The following is a 19246-nucleotide window of genomic DNA, read 5'->3' on the forward strand; positions in this document are numbered from 1 at the left end:
CTGAGGGAAAACATGTGGGGGGTCTTCTTCCTGCTCGCCGGGATGGAGAGCATGAGGTCTGTCCCATATTGCCCATCCCAGTGGAGATCAGGTGCCTGTGCTGACCCCAGGGATGGATTGTTTGTGCAGTGTCACCTTCAGGATGCCATATGGGTGCTGCACCAGCCTTGAGTTACATGAGAAAGCCACTGGTGAGGGTGAAATGACCCCATGGCCAGCTTGGGGCAGGATGGGTCCCTGGGCACAACACTATTGCTTTTCCAGGGACTGGTGACCATCCTGAGGTCCCTAGAAAGTTGAGATGGTCAAGAGAGAAAAAGAGCAAGCATGACCCTTTGGAAGAATCGTCTCAAGACTTGAGATTTCTTGTGGGTTTTCTCCATCTTCTCTCCAGCTGGTGAAGCTCCATGGTCCCAGCTGGGGCAGAAACACCCAGTCTGGCCCCAGTTCTTCCAGTATGGTTAAGAAGGGCAGTACTTGGTGTTTTTCTGGGTTGGGGAACAGCATAGACCTCCCTGATGCCTCATAGCTTTTCAAAGGGGATGAACGCTGTGGGGCTAAGCTGGGCCATGGGCACTCTCTGAAATGCCTGGTGTCGGGGTTACTCATGCAGTCAGAGTCATCCCTGGTGCAAACACGTGGGCTGTGTTTGCCAATGCACCCCTCCTCACCTCCTACTTGTCCCGGCACTGGCAGCAACCCCACACTCACCCCACGCTCCCCTCTGTGGGTCCAAAAATAAACACACCTGTGCCTGTCCCAGTCCAGCACCCACAGGGGCTGATGCAGGAGTTTTGGGAATGAGGAGTGGGGTTGTTAGAGGATAAAAGGTGTCTCTGTCACCTGCCACCATCACCCTGCACCTGGGGAAGGTCCCTCCAGAGGGTCTAGGAAGCTCTTCTCTGTGAATGAAGAACCAGGGCAGTGCTCCCTGTTAGCAACCCCCAGCCAGGGATGCTAACCCCAGCTAAATGGGGGTGATGGAGACCCTGCTGTGCCTTGGGGCAAAATCACCTCTTTCTCTGTTGACCTCTTCCCTGTGCAGGTCCTGCTGATGAAGAGGAGGTGAGCCCTGAGCTGTAGCTTGCACAGGTGTGTGCCCTGTGGGACATTTGCCTTCTCCTCTTGCCCCATCCTGCCCCCCAGGGCCACACAGAGCCGTCCCAATGCCGAAGAACAGCAAGGTGACACAGCGGGAGCACAGCAATGAGCATGTCACTGAGTCGGTGGCCGACCTGCTGGCTCATGAGGAGCCTGTGGACTACAAACGCAGTGTGCTCAATGTGACGGGGGAGGCTTGGGACAAGCAGAAGGACGGGGAGGAGGAGCTGGATGCGGAGAACCGGCCGGCGTGGAACAGCAAGCTGCAGTACATTCTGGCACAGATTGGCTACTCCGTGGGGCTAGGCAACGTCTGGCGCTTCCCCTACCTGTGCCAGAAGAATGGAGGAGGTGAGAGATGAGGCAGGGATGGGCTCAGGTCCTGTGTGGGTTTAGGTATGGTCCTGCCTCCATCAGGGTGCAGATTGCTGGGCAAGGAGGGAGCAATGTGGTTTGTTTTGGCTCTGAAGGAGGAAAGGGGCAGCTGGAAGAGCTGGAAGAGCCTGGTGTGGGTGCTGCTCACTGCAGTGTGTATTGGTGCAGTGATGCAGGAACCCCCAGGGTAGCGTCTTCTGAAAGGATGCTCACCCTCCTGCCTCGAGGACAAGACAAGTCCCAGGCCAGGAGCCAGGATTTCTCACTACATCCCTGATTCCTGCTGGGGCAATTTGGAAGCTAGTGAGAAAAAAAGAAGAGAGCATCCCTCTGTTTCCCTGTCCAAAATCTGCATTGCGTAGGCTCCTGTCCCTCCCCAAATTCAACTTCCAGCCAGCTCAGGAGCAGACAGGTCTCCTCCAGCTGTGCTGAGACCCAGTACTGCTCGTGTCACTGATGGGAGGGTGGGTTGCTTGTCCATAATCCAGATCCCACCCCGAGGCCTCTCCACCGCAGCACCGACCTTTGCAGTGATGGGAAGCATCCCCTGCAGAGCAGCATTTAACAGGGCCAGGATCAGCCCAGCTTTCTGCTTTGCTTTCGCCTCATGCTCACCATATTCCTGGCACTGCATCGCTCAATGTGCCCCCAGCCCCAGCAAGCCTGCAGTGCCCTCAATAATTAAAACATCTCTGGTGTCATCTTTGTGATGAGTCAGCCTCCCAGGTTGACCCATGCTGTCAGGGCGGCCCACACCCCTCGCCAACCTGTCCTGGCTGGGGCACTGTGGCTGTGGCCAGCCCCTGCCCCTCTGCATGTCTCCAGCACCTGGTTCCTGTGGCGAGGGGACACTCACAGCTCCCAGTGGCCTGCTTTGTTTCCATGCAGAAGGTGCATGTCTGGGTTTTGGTGCAGTGTGGCTTTGCGTAATGCAGCTGTGGTATTGCAAAGCTTGGGGGGGGGGGGGGGGGGGGGGGGGGGGGGAGGAGGGCTTTTGCACATTGTCTCAGGTTGCAGCACTCATCTGCAGGTGTGCAGGGCTTGAGTCTTGAATGCATGCACTGGCTGCATTGCACATGCTGGCACACATGCATCTCTTGCAGCAGGATGGGTTTGTGCGTGGCCCAAGGAGGTTGGAGGCTGAGCCTGGGGTGAATGCAGGGCTGGGATAGATTGATGGAGCACTGCTGCCTTGGGTAGAGAGCTCTCACATCTGTTATTTCCTGGTTTTCTTGATTAAATGGGATCAGGACCCAGCTTGGGGCAGGTGGTTATAAACTAGGCTTCTCTTAACCCCTCCATGCTTCAGTTTCCACATTGCCACAACAGCCAGTAATTACCTGTAATTAGTGCAAGGAATGAAATTCTCTAATCTTACTCTGAGGGTCTCTGGCATCCTGGGGTTTTAGCCTTGTCCACCTCAAGTGCTGGCAAATGGGAGGGGCTCCCAGGCTGGGATGATTCCTGATCAGAATCACCTAGCAGAGCCAGGGCTGAATTTGCTGACGGTGTTTGGGGAGCATTAAGCAGCTGCTTTTTAGTCAAAAGGCCACATGAGATGTGATGTCAGGATGGGGAATTGTACCTCTGACAGCTGTGAGACCTGCTGTGGTGGAGATGGGTGTGCTGGGTTTGAACCTTACAGCTTGGCCACATCCTACTCTGGGACATAGGGGCACAAAGCCAGACAGATACCAGGGCAAGCAGCAGCTTCTAGGAGATCCTTGCTACAGTATAATGCCTTCCTGCAGCAGGTCTCCAGACAGGCTTTACAGGCTGCCTCCATATTTTATGATGGGGAAACTGAGGCACAGAGCTAGGAACTGGCTTGAGCAGCAGAATGCTGAACTCTCCTGAACCCCACATTAGTCCCCTCAGCTTTTTGGACAAGTGGCACCATCTTGCCTGTCCCCTGGTGTGGATGCTGCTTTTCTGCGTTTTCTCCCCACTACATTTACCCTCTTGGCCCCCAGGTGACATTCCTACTGGGTAGGGAGCCTGGTGCCAGGCAGACAGATGCAGGAGCTGGGCAGTGATGGACAGACTACTTCTGGGCTGCTGAGGTGGTGGCAGTGGCTGTTTTCTCTCCCACTCCCCTTACAGGTGTCTGTGGGGGAGAGTGGCTGTGTGCTGGCAGCAAGATGGGTTGGAGCCAAATTCTCAGGACTTGGCGTGCTGGGAGCCACTGCAGGCTGGTGATGATGCATGGGCATGGTGCCCATCTTCCCAGGGGTCACAGCAGGAAAATCTCTGATGTTGGAGAAATTTGCCTCCAAACTTGTCCATCTCTTTCTTGCTCTGTCTGCTGATGGGTTGAGGTGCAGATGCACAGGAGGGTGTTGCAAAGATGGGAAGCTCGTGCTTGTTCCCAGGGTCCAGCTCCACGCTGCACTCTGCCTTTGCTTTCACCCTCCTAATCACCCTGGGTGGCTGCATCTTGATTTACCTCCCCACTGTGTTTCTAACGTCCATCCCTAACTCGCTGTGAGGGCACTCGTCCTGTGAACAGAGCATGCTGCAGCCTCGTGGCAGTATCGTGGGTTGAACTGCTTTGCAGGGCTGCTGCTTGGTGGAGCATCAGCACCAGGTCCTGCCCTGGCCCAGGGCTGATGCCTGTCACCAGGGAGTAAATCCAGCCAGGAGCTTGCCCACAGTGCCCGGGCTCCAGCATGTGCTTTGTGGCCACGTGCTCCAAGCCCCATCCCGCAGCCCCCGGCAGCAGGCTGGAGTAATTCATCAGCCAGGCGCTGCAGCGTGAGTCATCGCATCCTTTACAGCCATTTGGTTATGCTTCATGAACTGCTAATTTCTCTCTGGTCTCCTCAATTAGGCAGAGATTAACTGCCTTTCTATTTTGAGCTATTTCTACCCCTACCAGAGGACTTCGCTTTGCAGGGTGGCATGTGGCGTGGCCAGTGTTGCTGCGGGGCTGTTGTAGTGCAGGGGGTTCAGTTGTGCTCAGGTGTGTGTGCAGGCAGGACCCATTGGTTTCCTGGTGTGTCCTGAGGTCTGCACGGGTGTGGTGTGCTGTAGGGGTGTATCCTGCATGTACCCACATTGTCAGGGATGTTGCACGCTTCCCTTCCGTGCATGTGTATTTTTTAGTGCAAATGAATGGACCAGACAGAGCCTGTCTGAGCTCTGCCTGTCCCTCCCTGTCTGTCTGTGCTTGGCTGCACGGGAGCAGGCAGAGACGAGTCCATGATGAGCTTTCTCCCCCCTGCCAGGTGCCTACCTGGTCCCGTACCTGGTCCTACTCATCATCATTGGGCTCCCCTTGTTCTTCCTGGAGCTGGCGGTGGGGCAGCGGATCCGCCGGGGCAGCATCGGTGTCTGGAATTACATCTGTCCCCGCCTTGGGGGCATTGGCTATGCCAGCTGCCTGGTAAGTGCACCCATGGGCCCCTTCCAGCCCCCACCTCAGGGTGTGTGGGACACTTAGCAATCTGCAAAGTGGAGGGTGGGCTGGAGGAGCCCAGTGTGGGCATTTGAGGGGTGGATGGCAGCTTTTCCAGCTCCATCCGTGGGTCCGGGGCTGGTTTGGGTACAAGCCTGTCCCTGCTCCCCTTCCGTCACTGCCCCACGGGAAGTGGGGTAGAGACTGTGTCACTGCCTTGCGACTTCACACCGTGTCCTCCTTATTCCCCCCAGGTCTGTTTTTTTGTCGGTCTCTATTACAATGTCATCATCGGCTGGAGCATCTTTTACTTCTTCAAGTCCTTCCAGTACCCTCTTCCCTGGAGCGAGTGCCCCATCACCAGGAATGGCTCGGTGGCTGGTGAGGATGGGGGAGGTGCAGCTGGGAGGGAACAGTTCCTGGGGAGGGGGGGCTGCAGGACACTGGAGACCCCCGATGTCTGCATCTATTGGAGGCTGGGGACACTGGAGCCTGGGGAGTCTCCTGGGAGCGTGGATTGGATGGGAGAAGGTGCCACTGGGTCCTCTGCAGTCCAGGTGCCTTGTCCCTATGGAGATATTTCCTCAGGTCAGACAAGTCCTGGCCACGTTTTCAGACAGATTCTTTCCCCATGGCTGGGGTTTGATGCCTGTTCAAGGACCCAGAGTTTGGGTCTCTAGGCTGCCTTGGTGCCTGGGACCAGGATCCGACCTGGGCTGTGCAGGAAACTGAGCTGGGCTTGTCTGGCTGCTTTGTCAGTGCCTGACTGAGACTGGTGGAACTAGTGGTGCTCAGTAGTATCTGAGCATCTCCTTGGGACAATCTGGGAAATTTTATAGTAAATGCAAATGTCTTCAACTGTATTTAACATCTTGTTTTTGACATGACAATGGCTTTATGTCCTGTTCCCTTTTTCCTGCTAAAAATCAGCGCTGTTATCCTGTCCCTCAGTTCCCAAGGATGCCTACCTTCCCTAGCCAGCTCCTGCAGGTCTTTGACATTAATTTATGTTCATCCCCTAAAAGACAATGGATGACTCTCCCCCAGCTCCTCACTCTCTGGTACCTCTGTTCATTTGCAGTTGTGGAGGCTGAATGTGAGAGGAGCTCAGCCACCACCTACTTCTGGTACCGGGAGGCCCTGGACATCTCCAACTCCATCTCAGAGAGTGGGGGACTCAACTGGAAGATGACCCTGTGCCTGCTGGTGGCCTGGAGTCTTGTTGGCTTGGCCATGATCAAAGGCATCCAGTCCTCAGGGAAGGTGGGTATCTGCAGTCCATCCTCCAGACCAGGCTTTTTGTATGACATGAAGGCAGAAACCTCCAGGTCCACACTCTCCTGCCCTGCTCTGGGGTGTCTGTGTTCTTTGGGATGATCACACTTGCTCCAGAGCTGGGGACATCTCCTGGGGGCCCAGAATGAGATCAGAGAGGGTCACAGGGGAGGGGTTTCATCCAGCACATCTGCAGCAATGCCACCACAAGCCAGCCAAAGCACCTGTCCCAGTCCCTGTGTTTGGGGGCTGTCAGATGTCCAGACCATCCAAATGGATGCTCTGAGCAGCATGAGCCTTGTAACTGAAAGAGATGTGGAAGATCTGAATAAGGCAGAAGCTCCTTCACCTGCAGATCCCAAAGGCAGCTTCACCCGTAGGACTTAGGTACAGGAGCAGAGCCTTCCTCCATGGAGGAAGCACTGGGGCTGCACACCAGAAGCAGGGCTGGGAGGAGCAGGAATATTTGGGAGAGGGATGCTGAGACCTTGCTGGAGTTGTTGATGTATGAAGGAAGGCTGTGAAAGCAGTGGGGTCAGGTGCAGAAGGGTATGGTTCCCCCAGGACCCTCAAACATCCTCATCTCCAGATGTGCTCTGCAAAACATCTGGCACATTAGCAGGTAGCACAGGGCAAGGAGACTGCTGCCTGCAGCACTGAGAGCTGTGGGATGGGAATATGGCACAGGAGTGGGGCCGGGGCAGCACATCCCCCCTGCTGAGGGTGAAGCCCCAACCACATCTGCTCTGCCTGCAGCTCTGGGCTGATGCTGGGGAAGAGAGTGGGGTGGGAAGGCAGAGCTGGCCTTCCCTAGGGCTTGCCAGACACTGGCAGTTGTGTTCCAGGGATTTTCTGAGCCAGTGCTGACACCTTTGCAGCCTCAGCAAATTTTCCTTCTCTCTCCTAAGTGTGCCCAAGCACTTTGCAGGTCCACCCAGGCTTCAGCATTTGTAATGTCCTGCCTTGGGCCATGTCCCCTCTTTTCACCCCTTTTGTGCTGTACTGTTGATGGACGGGGAGGGAGCTGACCCCGGGGGGCAGTAAATGAGGTTGTGCCCACGCTGCATCCCTCTTGCCCCAGGTGATGTATTTCAGCTCACTCTTCCCCTACGTGGTGCTGGTTTGCTTCCTGGTGCGGGGACTTCTGCTGCGTGGGGCGGTGGATGGGATCATGCACATGTTCACACCCAAGGTAAGAACCCCATGCCCAGGTTCTCCTCCAGGCTGATCACACCAGCTTGGTTTGGAGGGGGGAGGTTTAGCTGCCGCAGAGGCTGCAGTCACTTCCCTGTACCCCACAGCACACCCTCACTGTGCCCATGTGCTCTGGTGCAAGCAAGCGTTCTGTCCTCACATCTGAGGCTGGGTAACAGCTGCCTGCAGAGGGCTTCTTTACCCAGTGCTCAGCCCTTCACACACACATCATTTCACAGAACCCCACTTTTCCTCTATGATCCACACCTCAAAAAATAGAGCATCAATCCCAGATGACCTCGCAGGTCCCAATAAATCAGCCAGGAGTTTTTAGCAACACCCTGAATACAGCCAGGACTCGCAGACTGCCGTCCTAGTGCTGCTTTGAGCCTTGGCATTGCTCCTGTTGCCTTCAGGTGTCCAGAAACAGGGTGGGCAAGAGGGGTCCCTTAGGTGATGTATTTAAGTACTCTATGAGACGATACTGTCTGGCAGCAAAATATCCACCAATCTTATGCAATTAACCAGCTAATTAATTAATTAAGCAGAGATGTAGATGAATCAGCTGAGCCAGGGAGGCTGCTACAAGATATTAATTGTGAACTCTTGATGAACAGTGCTTGGAGGCCTCCAGCCTGCATCAGGGCAAGGGAGATGATGTCCAGGGGATGGGCAGCTACCAAACCCCCAGCCCAGCCACTGGGTTCCAAACACTCCAGGCAATGGAGGTGGGCAATGGCAGGGGCAGGATGCGGCCCCATTGCTGTGCAGCATGTGGCTCCCTTGGTGGGGGAACTGGGATACCAGGTGGTCTGTGGTCCAAATCTTTGCTTGCCCTTCTCCATGTCTCAGTGTCCTCCTGTGCAGGAAAGAGAAAAAGGACCTCCACATGCTGTGTAATGCAGAACCTGATTGTGGCAGCACAACGCCAGCCCATGGCTGCTCCAGAGCCAGCCCTGGCTGCAGGCACAGCAGTCTTTTAGTTTAGCTCTGGCTCCATGAGGATGAGTTCTGGCACCACCAAATCACCTATTTTCTTCTTCTGTGTCCCCACCAAGCTGGACAAAATGCTGGACCCCCAGGTGTGGCGGGAGGCAGCCACGCAGGTTTTCTTTGCCTTGGGCCTGGGCTTTGGGGGGGTCATCGCCTTCTCCAGCTACAACAAGCAGGACAACAACTGCCACTTTGATGCCACGCTTGTCTCCTTCATCAACTTCTTCACTTCTGTCCTGGCCACCCTGGTTGTGTTTGCCGTGCTGGGCTTCAAGGCCAACATCATGAACGAGAAATGTGTGGTGGAGTAGGTGGATTTGCTTTCTGTCTCTCTGGGGTGGGGAAGTCTGTGCTCCTGCCGGTTGGGGTGGGTCTGAGGCAATGGAGTAAGTGATCTAGAATTGGGTAATGTTGTGTTTTGGTGGACCCAACTTTGACCCAGGTCAAGGTCTGGATCTCCAGAGATGTCCTATTGTAGCTGAGAGCATGAATTCTTCTAGCTTCATGAGGGAGTTGGGCATTTAGCTCCTCCAGCCTAAAGTTCAGCCATGAGGCAGGCTGTTAGTCTGCACATTACTGGTGAGCCCATGACTGATCGCATCACCTGGGTTTCCCTGAGTTTCTACTTGTGGTTGGGTCTCCTTGTCTGCGACTAAAGAGCTACTGTGCTGTACCCCAAAAACAGCTGGAGGAAGGTGAATTTGTGCACCTCGTGTTATTGTTGGACAGTGAGCTGCATCCATAAAAATCCTGACTGTGACAAAGCAGAAGAGAAGCCACAACAACATGTGGCTAAGCAGAGGCTGCAGAGAGCCTGTACCCTGGTAGGGTCCCGGTTGCATCCTCTGTCATGTGGCCTAATGCAATATCTGCTTGTGCAAATTGCTAAGAGGCTGGACAGCATGTCACAGCTGGGACCTGGGCAATGTGACCCAGGCAGGTTTATCCTGCCTGATGCAAAGGACTCACATGGTCAGGCGCTGTCCTCCTTCCCAGGAGGAAGGGGACATCTCCGGGTGACTGGGCTCTGCTCTCCCTTAGGAACGCTGAGAAGATCTTGGGCTACCTGAATACCAACGTGCTAAGCCATGACCTCATCCCTCCCCACGTGAACTTCTCCCACCTCACAGCCAAGGACTACAATGAGATGTACAGGGTGATCATGACAGTGAAAGAGGGGCACTTCAAAGAACTGGGCTTGGATGCCTGCCTGCTGGAGGACGAACTCGACAAGGTACCGGGTGGCATTCCTAATAGGAGAAGCAGATCACCATGTCCATTGCCAGTCCCAGGTCGGAGCTACTTTATTTGGGTAGCTCCTGGCACTTGGATCTGGAGAAACTGTTTTTATAGACCCTCCATAGGGATGGGAATTCCCTTTCTCTGTGGTCTTCCCAGTGCACAGGGATCTTTCCTGGGGTGCAGAAATGGTCTGCCCATAGTGAGTCTGACAGCCACATCATCACTTCCAGGCTGGGGTGCAGGAGTGGATTTTTGTTTCCTTCAGGAGTTGTTCAGTGGGACAAGAGAGACCTAAGGCCTGCAGGGGCATGCAGGCTTTGTCTCTGACATGCTGCTTCTCTCCTTTTGGCCTCTCTCCCCCAAACAGTCAGTGCAAGGAACTGGGCTGGCCTTCATCGCCTTCACGGAAGCCATGACCCACTTTCCGGCCTCACCATTTTGGTCTGTCATGTTCTTCTTGATGCTGATAAACTTGGGGCTGGGCAGCATGATTGGGACCATGTCAGGCATCACTACGCCCATCATCGACACCTTCAAGGTGCGGAAGGAAGTGTTCACAGGTGAGGTCTTCTGCATCCTCCTGGGGAAGGGGTGGAGGTTCCCCAGTGCTCTGGGGGTCATTCCAGAAGAGCGTGGATATGGTGGAGGTGTACCAGGTCCTGTTAACAGAGGGAATGGACCACCTGGTTCCACAAGAGAAGGCCTTGCTTCCCCCTTGGGTGCTCTGCTGACCATACCTGTTTGCTCCCTGCAGTCGGCTGCTGCATCTTCGCCTTTGTGGTCGGCCTGATCTTTGTGCAGCGCTCTGGGAATTACTTTGTCACCATGTTTGATGATTACTCAGCCACGCTGCCACTCACGGTTGTAGTGATCCTGGAGAACATCGCTGTGGCCTGGATATATGGCACCAAGAAGTAAGGCTTTTGCACAGGGAAAAGAATATCTGTGCTATAACTCCTGGCTAAAAACAAACAAACAAACAAACAAACAAACAAAAAACAACCAACCAAACAAAATACACCACCAAACCTACCTTCCAGCTCTTTCCTGTGGGACTTTTTTTCCCAGGAGGCAAGCTCTGATTGAACAAATACCCCGATGGCAATTACCTTATAGAGGAGGGATGTCTCATGTCTGTTCACTGCTGTCTAGGATCAGTCCTCTGCCTGTCCCTAGGTGTAACACAGCCCCAGGAACACATCCTTCTAGCGGGTATCTAACTTTGGTTATGGTGCTCTCTTACTTGTTAGTATGCTTTTGTCTGAGGCTCCGGGTCACTCCCAAGGGCACCTTGTCTGCCCCAGTGCTGGCTGGAGCAAGGGAGGCTCAGACTTATGTCAGGAAGCCTTTTCCTTGAGAGGTTCCCAAGCAGTGCTACCAGTTTGAAGGACACTGAGACACTTGCCTGGATCAGCTGGGCTCTTGAGGCTCTACCTTGAGCATAACCCACAACAGGGTCTCCTGGGAGGAAGTTTCTCTTTTGAAAGTGGGAACAGTGTGGTTCCATCTCTTTCCCTTGGCAGGTTCATGCAGGAACTGACAGAAATGTTGGGTTTCCGGCCCTATCAGTTCTACTACTACACCTGGAAGTACGTCTCTCCCATCTGCATGGCCGTTCTCATGACTGCCAGTATCATCCAGCTGGGAGTCAGCCCCCCGGGCTACAGCGCCTGGATCAGAGAGGAGGTGAGCACAGCCCCGGCCCCTGCTGCTGCCCCCACCCGGGCCTGGGCTGAGCAGGGAGGAGATGAGGGCTGCAGACCACCCTGCTCTTCCCTCCTCTGCTCGTCTCTCCTCCTGCTGCTGGATGTCCTGTCTGAGACTGCAAGTCTTGAGTTCTGACCACGGGCTGAAGTTTGACCTTTGGGTTTTGGCTCGGTTCCACAGCTACCCTCTGTGTGCAGGACCATGCACTTTTTCCTGTTTTTAACTTTCTTTCTGCTAGTTTCATGTAATACCCCTCAAGATAAAGTCTGGCAGAAGGCAGCAGGGACTGCCTAGCACATAGGATATATTGTACCTGATATGCATCACCTTTGCTGTAACAATCCCTTGACACAGACCTCTCTCTCTCTTTCAGGCTGCAGAGAAGTTCCTTTTTTACCCAACCTGGGCCATGGCTATTCTTATCTCTCTGATTATCCTGGCATCCCTCCCTCTGCCTCTGGTCTTCATCCTCCGGCAGTTCCACCTAGTGTCGGATGGCTCCAACACACTTTCGGTCACCTACAAGAAGGGCCGGATGATGAAGGACATCTCCAACTTGGAAGACAACGATGAGACCCGCTTCATCCTGAGCAAAGTGCCCAGTGAGACCCCGTCCCCCATGCCCACACATCGTTCCTACCTGGGTCCAGGGAGCAATTCCCCCATGGAAATGAGCAGTGCCCCCAATGGACGATACGGGAGTGGGTACTTAATGGCCAGCACCCCTGAATCTGAACTGTGACTGTTGCCTGCCAACCACCCCCACCGGGAGAGGAGGTCACTGGGGAGTGGATCCTGGCTTTCCAGGCAATGGGAAAAACTAATAAAGACAAGACAAAGAAGAAAACCCTCTTAAAATCGTAACCCAAAGCAGCCATTTCCAAGATGACATCAGGAAGAATGGATTGCGGGAGGGGCAGGACTCCTCTGACAACCCTGGGCTGAATGGCGGGACCTCCAGGGCTTGCCTTCAGGGAAGGGAGGAGGAAAAAGTGGTGATGCAGGACCTCTCTGAGGGTCCTTCTCTTGCAGCCCAAATCCGAAGCAAAGAACCTCTCTTTCTAAACAGTTGATGGTTGGAAAAAGGACCTGGTGTCAGGTGGAAAGCCAAGCACGCTTCCTCCTGCAGCCCAGTGCTCTGCCCTCCTTGTCCATTGTTCTTCAGCCGGGAGGAGCCACGGCCTTATTCCAACGAGCACAATTAACCATCGATGTTCATAGCACAAAAGGGTGCTGTTGTTGTTGCCATCGTTGTTGTATCTCCTGTAGTTTTTATAGCTGTGGACACACCCAGATAACCCCAATATTTTGACCAGGGTTTGCAGGGAGCAGTGTGGGGCTGGCTGAGTCATTGTGGTGTGTGGGACTGCAGCTGGTGGATCCTTGGTGTCTGTTTTGTTACTACCAGCATGGTGATGGTGTCTGCAGGTTGTTCTGAGACATGGAGATATCATGTCCATGAGACAACGTGGACAGCATGCTCTGTGGTTGGGCAGTTATTGTGCTGAGAGGCAGCAGGACCTCTGAAGTGAGTGATTTTGGATGTGTGAGCATGTGTGAGGTCTGAACCAGGGTTACAGTGATAGGTGTCAGGAGCATTCTCCTGGAATGACTCCTGACATGTGGGATGCTCTGCTGAGCCAAAATCCCTGGCGTGGGATCGTCTCCTGTTGCCACTTTAGATGTCCCAGTGGGACAAGCAGAGCTGTGGGGCATCCAGTCCTACCACAGTCCTGGTGTAGCTCTCAGGAAACCACCCCCCTAACTTACCTCCCTTGCACCCACCATCTGAGGTGAGCTGGGCAGTGATTATCTCTGGACATGTCTTCACCTCTGAGAGCATCGAGCCGGTGCCTGCATTGCCTTGCTGCTGCACCTGTGCAGGGGCTCTCCAGCCTTTGGAAGGGGGTAACCAGCTTTTTGGGACAGCAGATGGAGGACATGTCCTCTGAGCTGCGATGACCAGAAGTTGGTGCCGGGTCCCAATGTCCCTGCTAGCTCTTGATCCAGGCTGGTGAGCTCCTGTTAGAGCCCAGGAGCCTCTATCATGCCCATCCATGTTATGGGGACCAGATGAAGGTGATGCTATGTTTTTTCTCCCCAAGCTGTCTAGGAAAGTTTGGGGCCTCCCAGCTCAGAGTTTTTCCCACTGGGACTGATGTTTTTTTCCCTGAATCATATATAAGCCAAGCATTTCTGTCAAGGGCACCAGTATTATGTGGCCTTTTCCTCCTTTCCTGGTGGGTGCAGGGGAGAAGCAGCCTGCTTGATGCCCTCTCTCCCTCTCAGCACATTGCTACAGTCTCAAAAGCTGAGGGAGCTCCTTAGCTTCAGTTCTGCTAGGCTTAGATGATGTGTGGTAGTATTTCAAGTTAGTTTGAAGGCCAAGTTCATGGTTGCTTGTTCATGAGCCCTTCTCTCCTCCACTTTCCTATCAATAGATTTTCTTCCACCTTGATTCTCCTTTTGGCTGAGAGTCAAAGGCAGACAGTATCTGGCCCATTTGCCACATCCTTGACTCCTCCTGGCACCCTAGGATGTACAATGTCCCCCACAGTGACATTTCTCTTGTGGGTTGTAATCCTTTATTTATAGTCCTTCTCCTTTTTGTTATGAGCTCAGCTGGTGACTTGGGGGCTCTGTCTGGGAGATTAGCACAGGACCTTTGTGAGCCATTTTTTCAGGTGGAAATGGAGGCATGGATTGAACCAAAGCAGCTCAGTCTTTGCTGATAGCTCTGAGAAGCACCATCCCCAGGATCAACCATGCCCTCATCTCTTGTCCAATCTCTTCACCATCCTCTCTGCTGTGACTTTGGTCTTTCTCTCCTCCTGCCCCTACAGAGGAACACAGAAATATCCCCACTGCACCACCTCTGAATGGGAGAAGCACAAAACCTATGCATTTCTCCCCAACACCAGGCAAGATGTTCCCTCCCGTCTCTTATTTCTCCCTCTGTCCCTGATTTCCTCCTCATGACCAGCAGAACAAAGGATGAACCAAATCATTGCAAAATGTCACCTTCCGATGCAAGTCAGACTCGCACCCCTAAGCCCAGGGGATTCCCACTGCAGCTCCCATGGAGTTACTGGGGCAGGACACCTCCCGCAGCCAACACATGTGGTTCCATCTGTTCCCATGGCACAATGCTCCTCAAACCCTGGGGGGAAGGATCCGGCCCTCCATCTCTCCCATCACTGTTCCCAAACCAGCCAGGAAGGCATTTGCCTTCCTCCCCTCTTCTTGCAGCGCCAATAAGAGGCAAAGTCAATAAGAAGGTAACAAAAAGCTATATTATATATATATATATATATAAAATGTATACAGAGAGAGGAGATGGAATAATAACCTAGAGATTCTCTATTTCTATTGTATATTTATTCTGTAAATGTCACTGTAAATGATGTTAAATGACAAAATGTATTCCAAAGTGGCCCATGACCTATTTTCATTCCCAGTGCTGTACAGATCAGTTCTCACTGTATATCAGACATATTTTTACCTTTCCATTTCTTGTGCGTGGTGGGTGGCCATCCCTCCCCCCATGCCCCTCCCCAGCCTCAAGGGGTCCCCTAGCATGGGGAGACCACAGAGAGGAGGAGGGGGGAGGAAGCCTTTCTTTTTATCTGTGGAAGTACTGTATTTCTGTGTGGTATTTGCTTGGTGTTAGGCACAGGGGTCTGTGGGGGGTAAGTTGTAGGTGATCCGTGTCGTGGCCGTGTGAGCGTGTGCATGTTCGTCCATAGATGCTGTGTGGGGGGGTGTGCGCGTGTACGTGTGTGCGTATGTGTTTTGTTTGGGGTCACTTCTTGCTGTTCTTGGCCACTTTTGAAGCCTGCGGTGGGGCTTTCTCCCACCTGCCAGGGCAGGCTCTCTCCTCCACGCACCTTCTTGGGGTCCCAGGGCTGTGGATAAGGACAAATCTGGTGACTTTTAGCCCTGGCAACCACTTTTATTTTCTTTTTCCCCCTCAGAGGCACAGGGAATAGCTGCTAGTTGTGAGCACAGACACTTTCCAGTTTTCATCCAGGCAGTCAGAGCAGGAGGGGGGAACCGCTGCCGATATTCCTGCCCCCTCCTCTTGCTCCCTGCCTGGTTCCCAGCCTGGATCCTGCTGCTTGGAAGGGGATGGTGTCCTCAACAGGAGATGCTGGCTGAATCAGGAGGGGTTGAAGTCCTGAATGAGGAGAGAGGCTTACCCTCCTGCCCCTACACAGACCCTGGCAGCTCACATTAAAGCCCAGCTCCTCCTGGGAGCTGCTCCCGCTGCCACACTCCTGCCCCTGTCCTCCCCTGAGCCTGGGTCTCGCCAGCAGGAATGGGGCACAGGTGGCAGGGCTGGGTGGCCTCGGTGGCACTGCCAGCCCCAGGGGACATGGCCCAGCCTGGACAGAGACATGGCAGCACACGGGTTGTGGCCACTTCCCCTGTGGGTAAGCACAAGGCTGGCAAAGCACTTCTGTACAGGTAAAAGCACAGATCTGGTAGAAACTTGTCCCATGTATCCTCGTAGCCAGTGTATTTAACATACGTGCCGTGCTGGCCGGACTCATTGGCAGTCGAGAGAAACCCTGTAAGAGCTGTAATGGAGTCTGATTAAAAGTTTCTTCTTACCAAGTCTCTTTGCATGTTTCCTTTCTTGGGGTGGGCTTTGGGGTCTCTCTGAGGTTTGAGGTTGCAAAGAGCTAAAGCAACGGGCTCCAAGGCTGCCAGCACCCATGGACATAGATGTCTCTGTCCTTCCCTGTCCTGTCCAGCCACCCATATCGTCCTTCTGTCTCCCCTTCTCCTCTTTGATCCCCTTCCTGTGCCTCCATCAGCCCCTGCAAGGAGCCCACTGTGGGCATGGCTGCCCACAGGCTCTCCAGGAGCATCACAGAGGTGATCTTCCATACTGGACCAGCTCAACCAGTACACACTAGCATTATGGGGCACATACACTGGTAAGACATGTGTTCCTCTTCCAATGCCCTGCTAACACTGCTGAGGTCTCATTCAGAGCACTGCGGGTGCTGGGAGTCTGGAGAGCCACCTTGGAGAAGGACTGGAGCTTTCCAGCAGACCCAAATAACTTCAGCTGCTGGATATCAGCTTAGTAACAAGCTTGGTGGGAAGCTTCCCTTCGCTTCCCTTCTCTTGCATCTTTTGTAGCTTCTTTGGCTTCCCCAGGTCTGATACCAGGGAGCAAGGAGGGAGGTAAAAGAATAGAGGTGAGTTGGGACCAGCTGAGATGTGCCAGCAGTGGGGATGCCATTGGGGTACTTTGCTGCTGTGAACTGTGAGCATCCCCTCTGTGGTGGCAGCTGCATAGGAGCAGGTCAGGTTTTCTGAGCATCTCCAGTGCTGCATTGTCTGGAGATGTAGGTGCAGCATTGGGGTGAGGACCTGCACTGGGGGCTGGAGGAGCAACACTGCCCATGGCGGAGGCAGGAGGAGGCACACAGGTCCCTCCAGGACCAGGCTCTGGGGCAGCACATCCTGCAGGGCAATGGCCAGTACAATGGGACACAGAGGATAGCTCTGGCCCCAGCACAGCCCCATCTGTGGGATCAGGGATGGAAATGCTCCCAGCTCCTCCCCAGCCTCAGAGACTTCCCCAGTGAGGCAGAGCAGAGAGGGATGAAGGAGTAGGGGTGCAGAGCCCATCAAATCCAGCTCAGGGTGATGTCTGAGGCCCTGCGGTACCCACTTGTGGCTGCTCACTGCTGTGCTGAGCTGTCAGGCCTCAGCCTGAACCTGTGCTCACTCTGCAGTGTGTGCTGCCTGATTACTAACTTGGAAGAGGCTCAGACCTGGGACGCAGGGAGGTGACACATTGCCACTGCTGGACTGTGTGTGAGCAGTGGCTGGCTGGCACAAGGGCCTTGTCCCCAGGCCACCCCACAGTGTAGAAAGGGGGTCATTTTGATTTATCCCCTTCTCTCTCAGGCAGGGAAATATTGCAGCTATCTGCAAAAGCAAACCCAGAAGAAAAAAAAAAAAAGAAAAAAGAAAAAAAAAAAAAAAAAACAGCAGCAAAGATGATGCATCTTTGGGATTGCAGTTACTGCATGGGCTGAGTGAGCTGCTGCCATGGAAAAGCCCCAGGCCGGGAGGGTGAGAGCAGGGCAGGCTTCAGCTGTGTTCACTCTGAGGAGTCCCAGGGCTGAAAGTGGGTTGTGGGGGGATATGGGGGCAGAAACATCCAGCTTCTGGTGCAGGGGCTCCACGCAAAACCTGCCTGAAACAAACGGCAAAGGGTGATTCTGGCCCACATGGGGCTGGAAAAAAGCCCTGGAGAAACAAAGCAAATTTAAGCCACATGTGTGATTTAAAAAAACACTATTACAGATTCCCTGTGACAGTGAGGCACAGAGCCTGGCAGGAGGCAAAGGATGGTACCACTGGATCAGGGGGTGATTTCTGGGTGTCTCACTTCAAAACATCCCTGGACTGGAGTGTGGACATGGGGTGGGTACAGACACAGTGCAGGGGTGCCCGTGTGAAGGAGTAGAGTCTCACCGTGGGTCTCTGAGCGGTGCTGGAAGAAATCCACAGCTGTGATCCCAGCTCTTGCAGACAGGGAAACCGAGGCACGGCACGCGGCCAGGAGCTGCTCGCAGCCATCCAAACGGCAGACAAAGGCGACTGGAGCACCTCTGCTGCTCCCGCTCCAGCCCCAGCCTCCTCCAGCCCCGAAATTGCTTTGGCGGAGCAAAATTGCATCAGCGACGCCACGGATGGAGCCAGATTCGCCGCCGGCCCCAGCCGCCCTCCGCCGCCCGCTTTCCCTGCGCGGCAGCCCCGCCAGGTGGCACTTGTGTCACAGCGGCGCGGGGACCGGGGGGCGGGACTGGGGCTGGAAACGAGCCGTGTCCCCTCCGCGGCAGAGGTGGCGTGGGGACGGGGAGGCAAACTCGGGGTGTGCAACCTGCTCTCCCAAGGGAGCGCAGCCCCGCTGTCCGTGCCCGGCCGGCGAGGAGCAAGTTTAGCTGAAAAATTCACCCCAACAGAGGAGCACGGCAGAGACGTGCCTTGCTCACAGCCTGCAAGAGGTTCTCTGCGAAAACCCGCTTCTGAGAGAGCATCTTGAAAGGTTGTGTGGGCTCACACCCTGGGGTGCAGTGGGTGCTGCCGCCTCCTGCCCAGAAGCTGGCCTGCCCCACCAAAAGCATGAAGGGAAAAGGGCAGAGACCTTGGGGCAAGTAGGCTGCTGTCAACATGTTTTTCTAGTAATAGAACCCTAGTCTTGAAGTACATGGTGTGGTTGGTTTGTCCATCTCTACCCCAAAGCTGGATTGTCTCCCTAAACTAAGATGCAGTTCCCCTGCCTCCTCTGTCCCTCCGTGGGCAGAGATGCCACATGTTCCCAGCATCTCCCTGTCCTCTCCTTCAGGTCATGCAGCCCTCCAAGCACTCCACAGGCTGTCATGCCACTCTCTGTGTGCCAAGCTGGGGATGTGCCCCTTTCACTGGGCTGTGGGCCCTATGACAGTGCAGAGACCAGTGGGGGGAACCTGGGAACCCCATACCTCATCCTTGGGACCCACCCAAGGGCTCTGGCTTTTCAGGTTGCAGCTGATCCTCCATGAAATCTTCCAGATCCTACTGATCCATCCCTTACCCGGAGGTTGTCTGTCAGCCTTGCAGTGGGGACGAAGGAGGTCCCTGCAGAAGTGACTCCCTCTCTCTCCGAAAAGACCCTTATTCATCAAGCTCTTGCTATTTTTTTTCTCTCTCTCTCTCTCCTTTTTTTTTTTTTTTTCCATGGACATTAAAAATCTGAAGGCATATTTAGAGAGCAGACAGCTTTGGGCGGGTGTTGCTGGCTAAAAGATCCTTTCCTTCCCCAGATACAACCCATTTGTCTGCCTGGCCACCCCCTCCCGCCCCAGGAGTGGCTGTGCTTGGGTGCACGGTGATCTGTTGGGATGAAAGTCGCTGTATAAAATATTAGCATCAGGTCGCAGCATTCCTTCCTCC

The 19246-nt window shown here is 54.2% G+C and overlaps 1 protein-coding gene across 1 annotated transcript; it reads left to right on the plus strand.

Annotated features, from left to right (window-relative positions):
* Positions 1 to 1166: 1166 nt before the first annotated feature.
* Positions 1167 to 12026, plus strand: SLC6A17 (solute carrier family 6 member 17; the record flags this gene model as incomplete). Its single annotated transcript, XM_084301735.1, has 11 exons — positions 1167 to 1452; positions 4704 to 4861; positions 5128 to 5254; positions 5955 to 6136; positions 7230 to 7340; positions 8401 to 8642; positions 9377 to 9569; positions 9945 to 10137; positions 10332 to 10491; positions 11101 to 11263; positions 11658 to 12026. The coding sequence occupies 11 exons, from the start codon at positions 1167 to 1169 to the stop codon at positions 12024 to 12026; spliced, it is 2184 nt and encodes a 727-aa protein (XP_084157861.1).
* Positions 12027 to 19246: the final 7220 nt, after the last annotated feature.

Source organism: Netta rufina, assembly GCF_964035555.1.
Source record: "Netta rufina genome assembly, chromosome: 26".
NCBI lineage: Eukaryota > Metazoa > Chordata > Aves > Anseriformes > Anatidae > Netta > Netta rufina.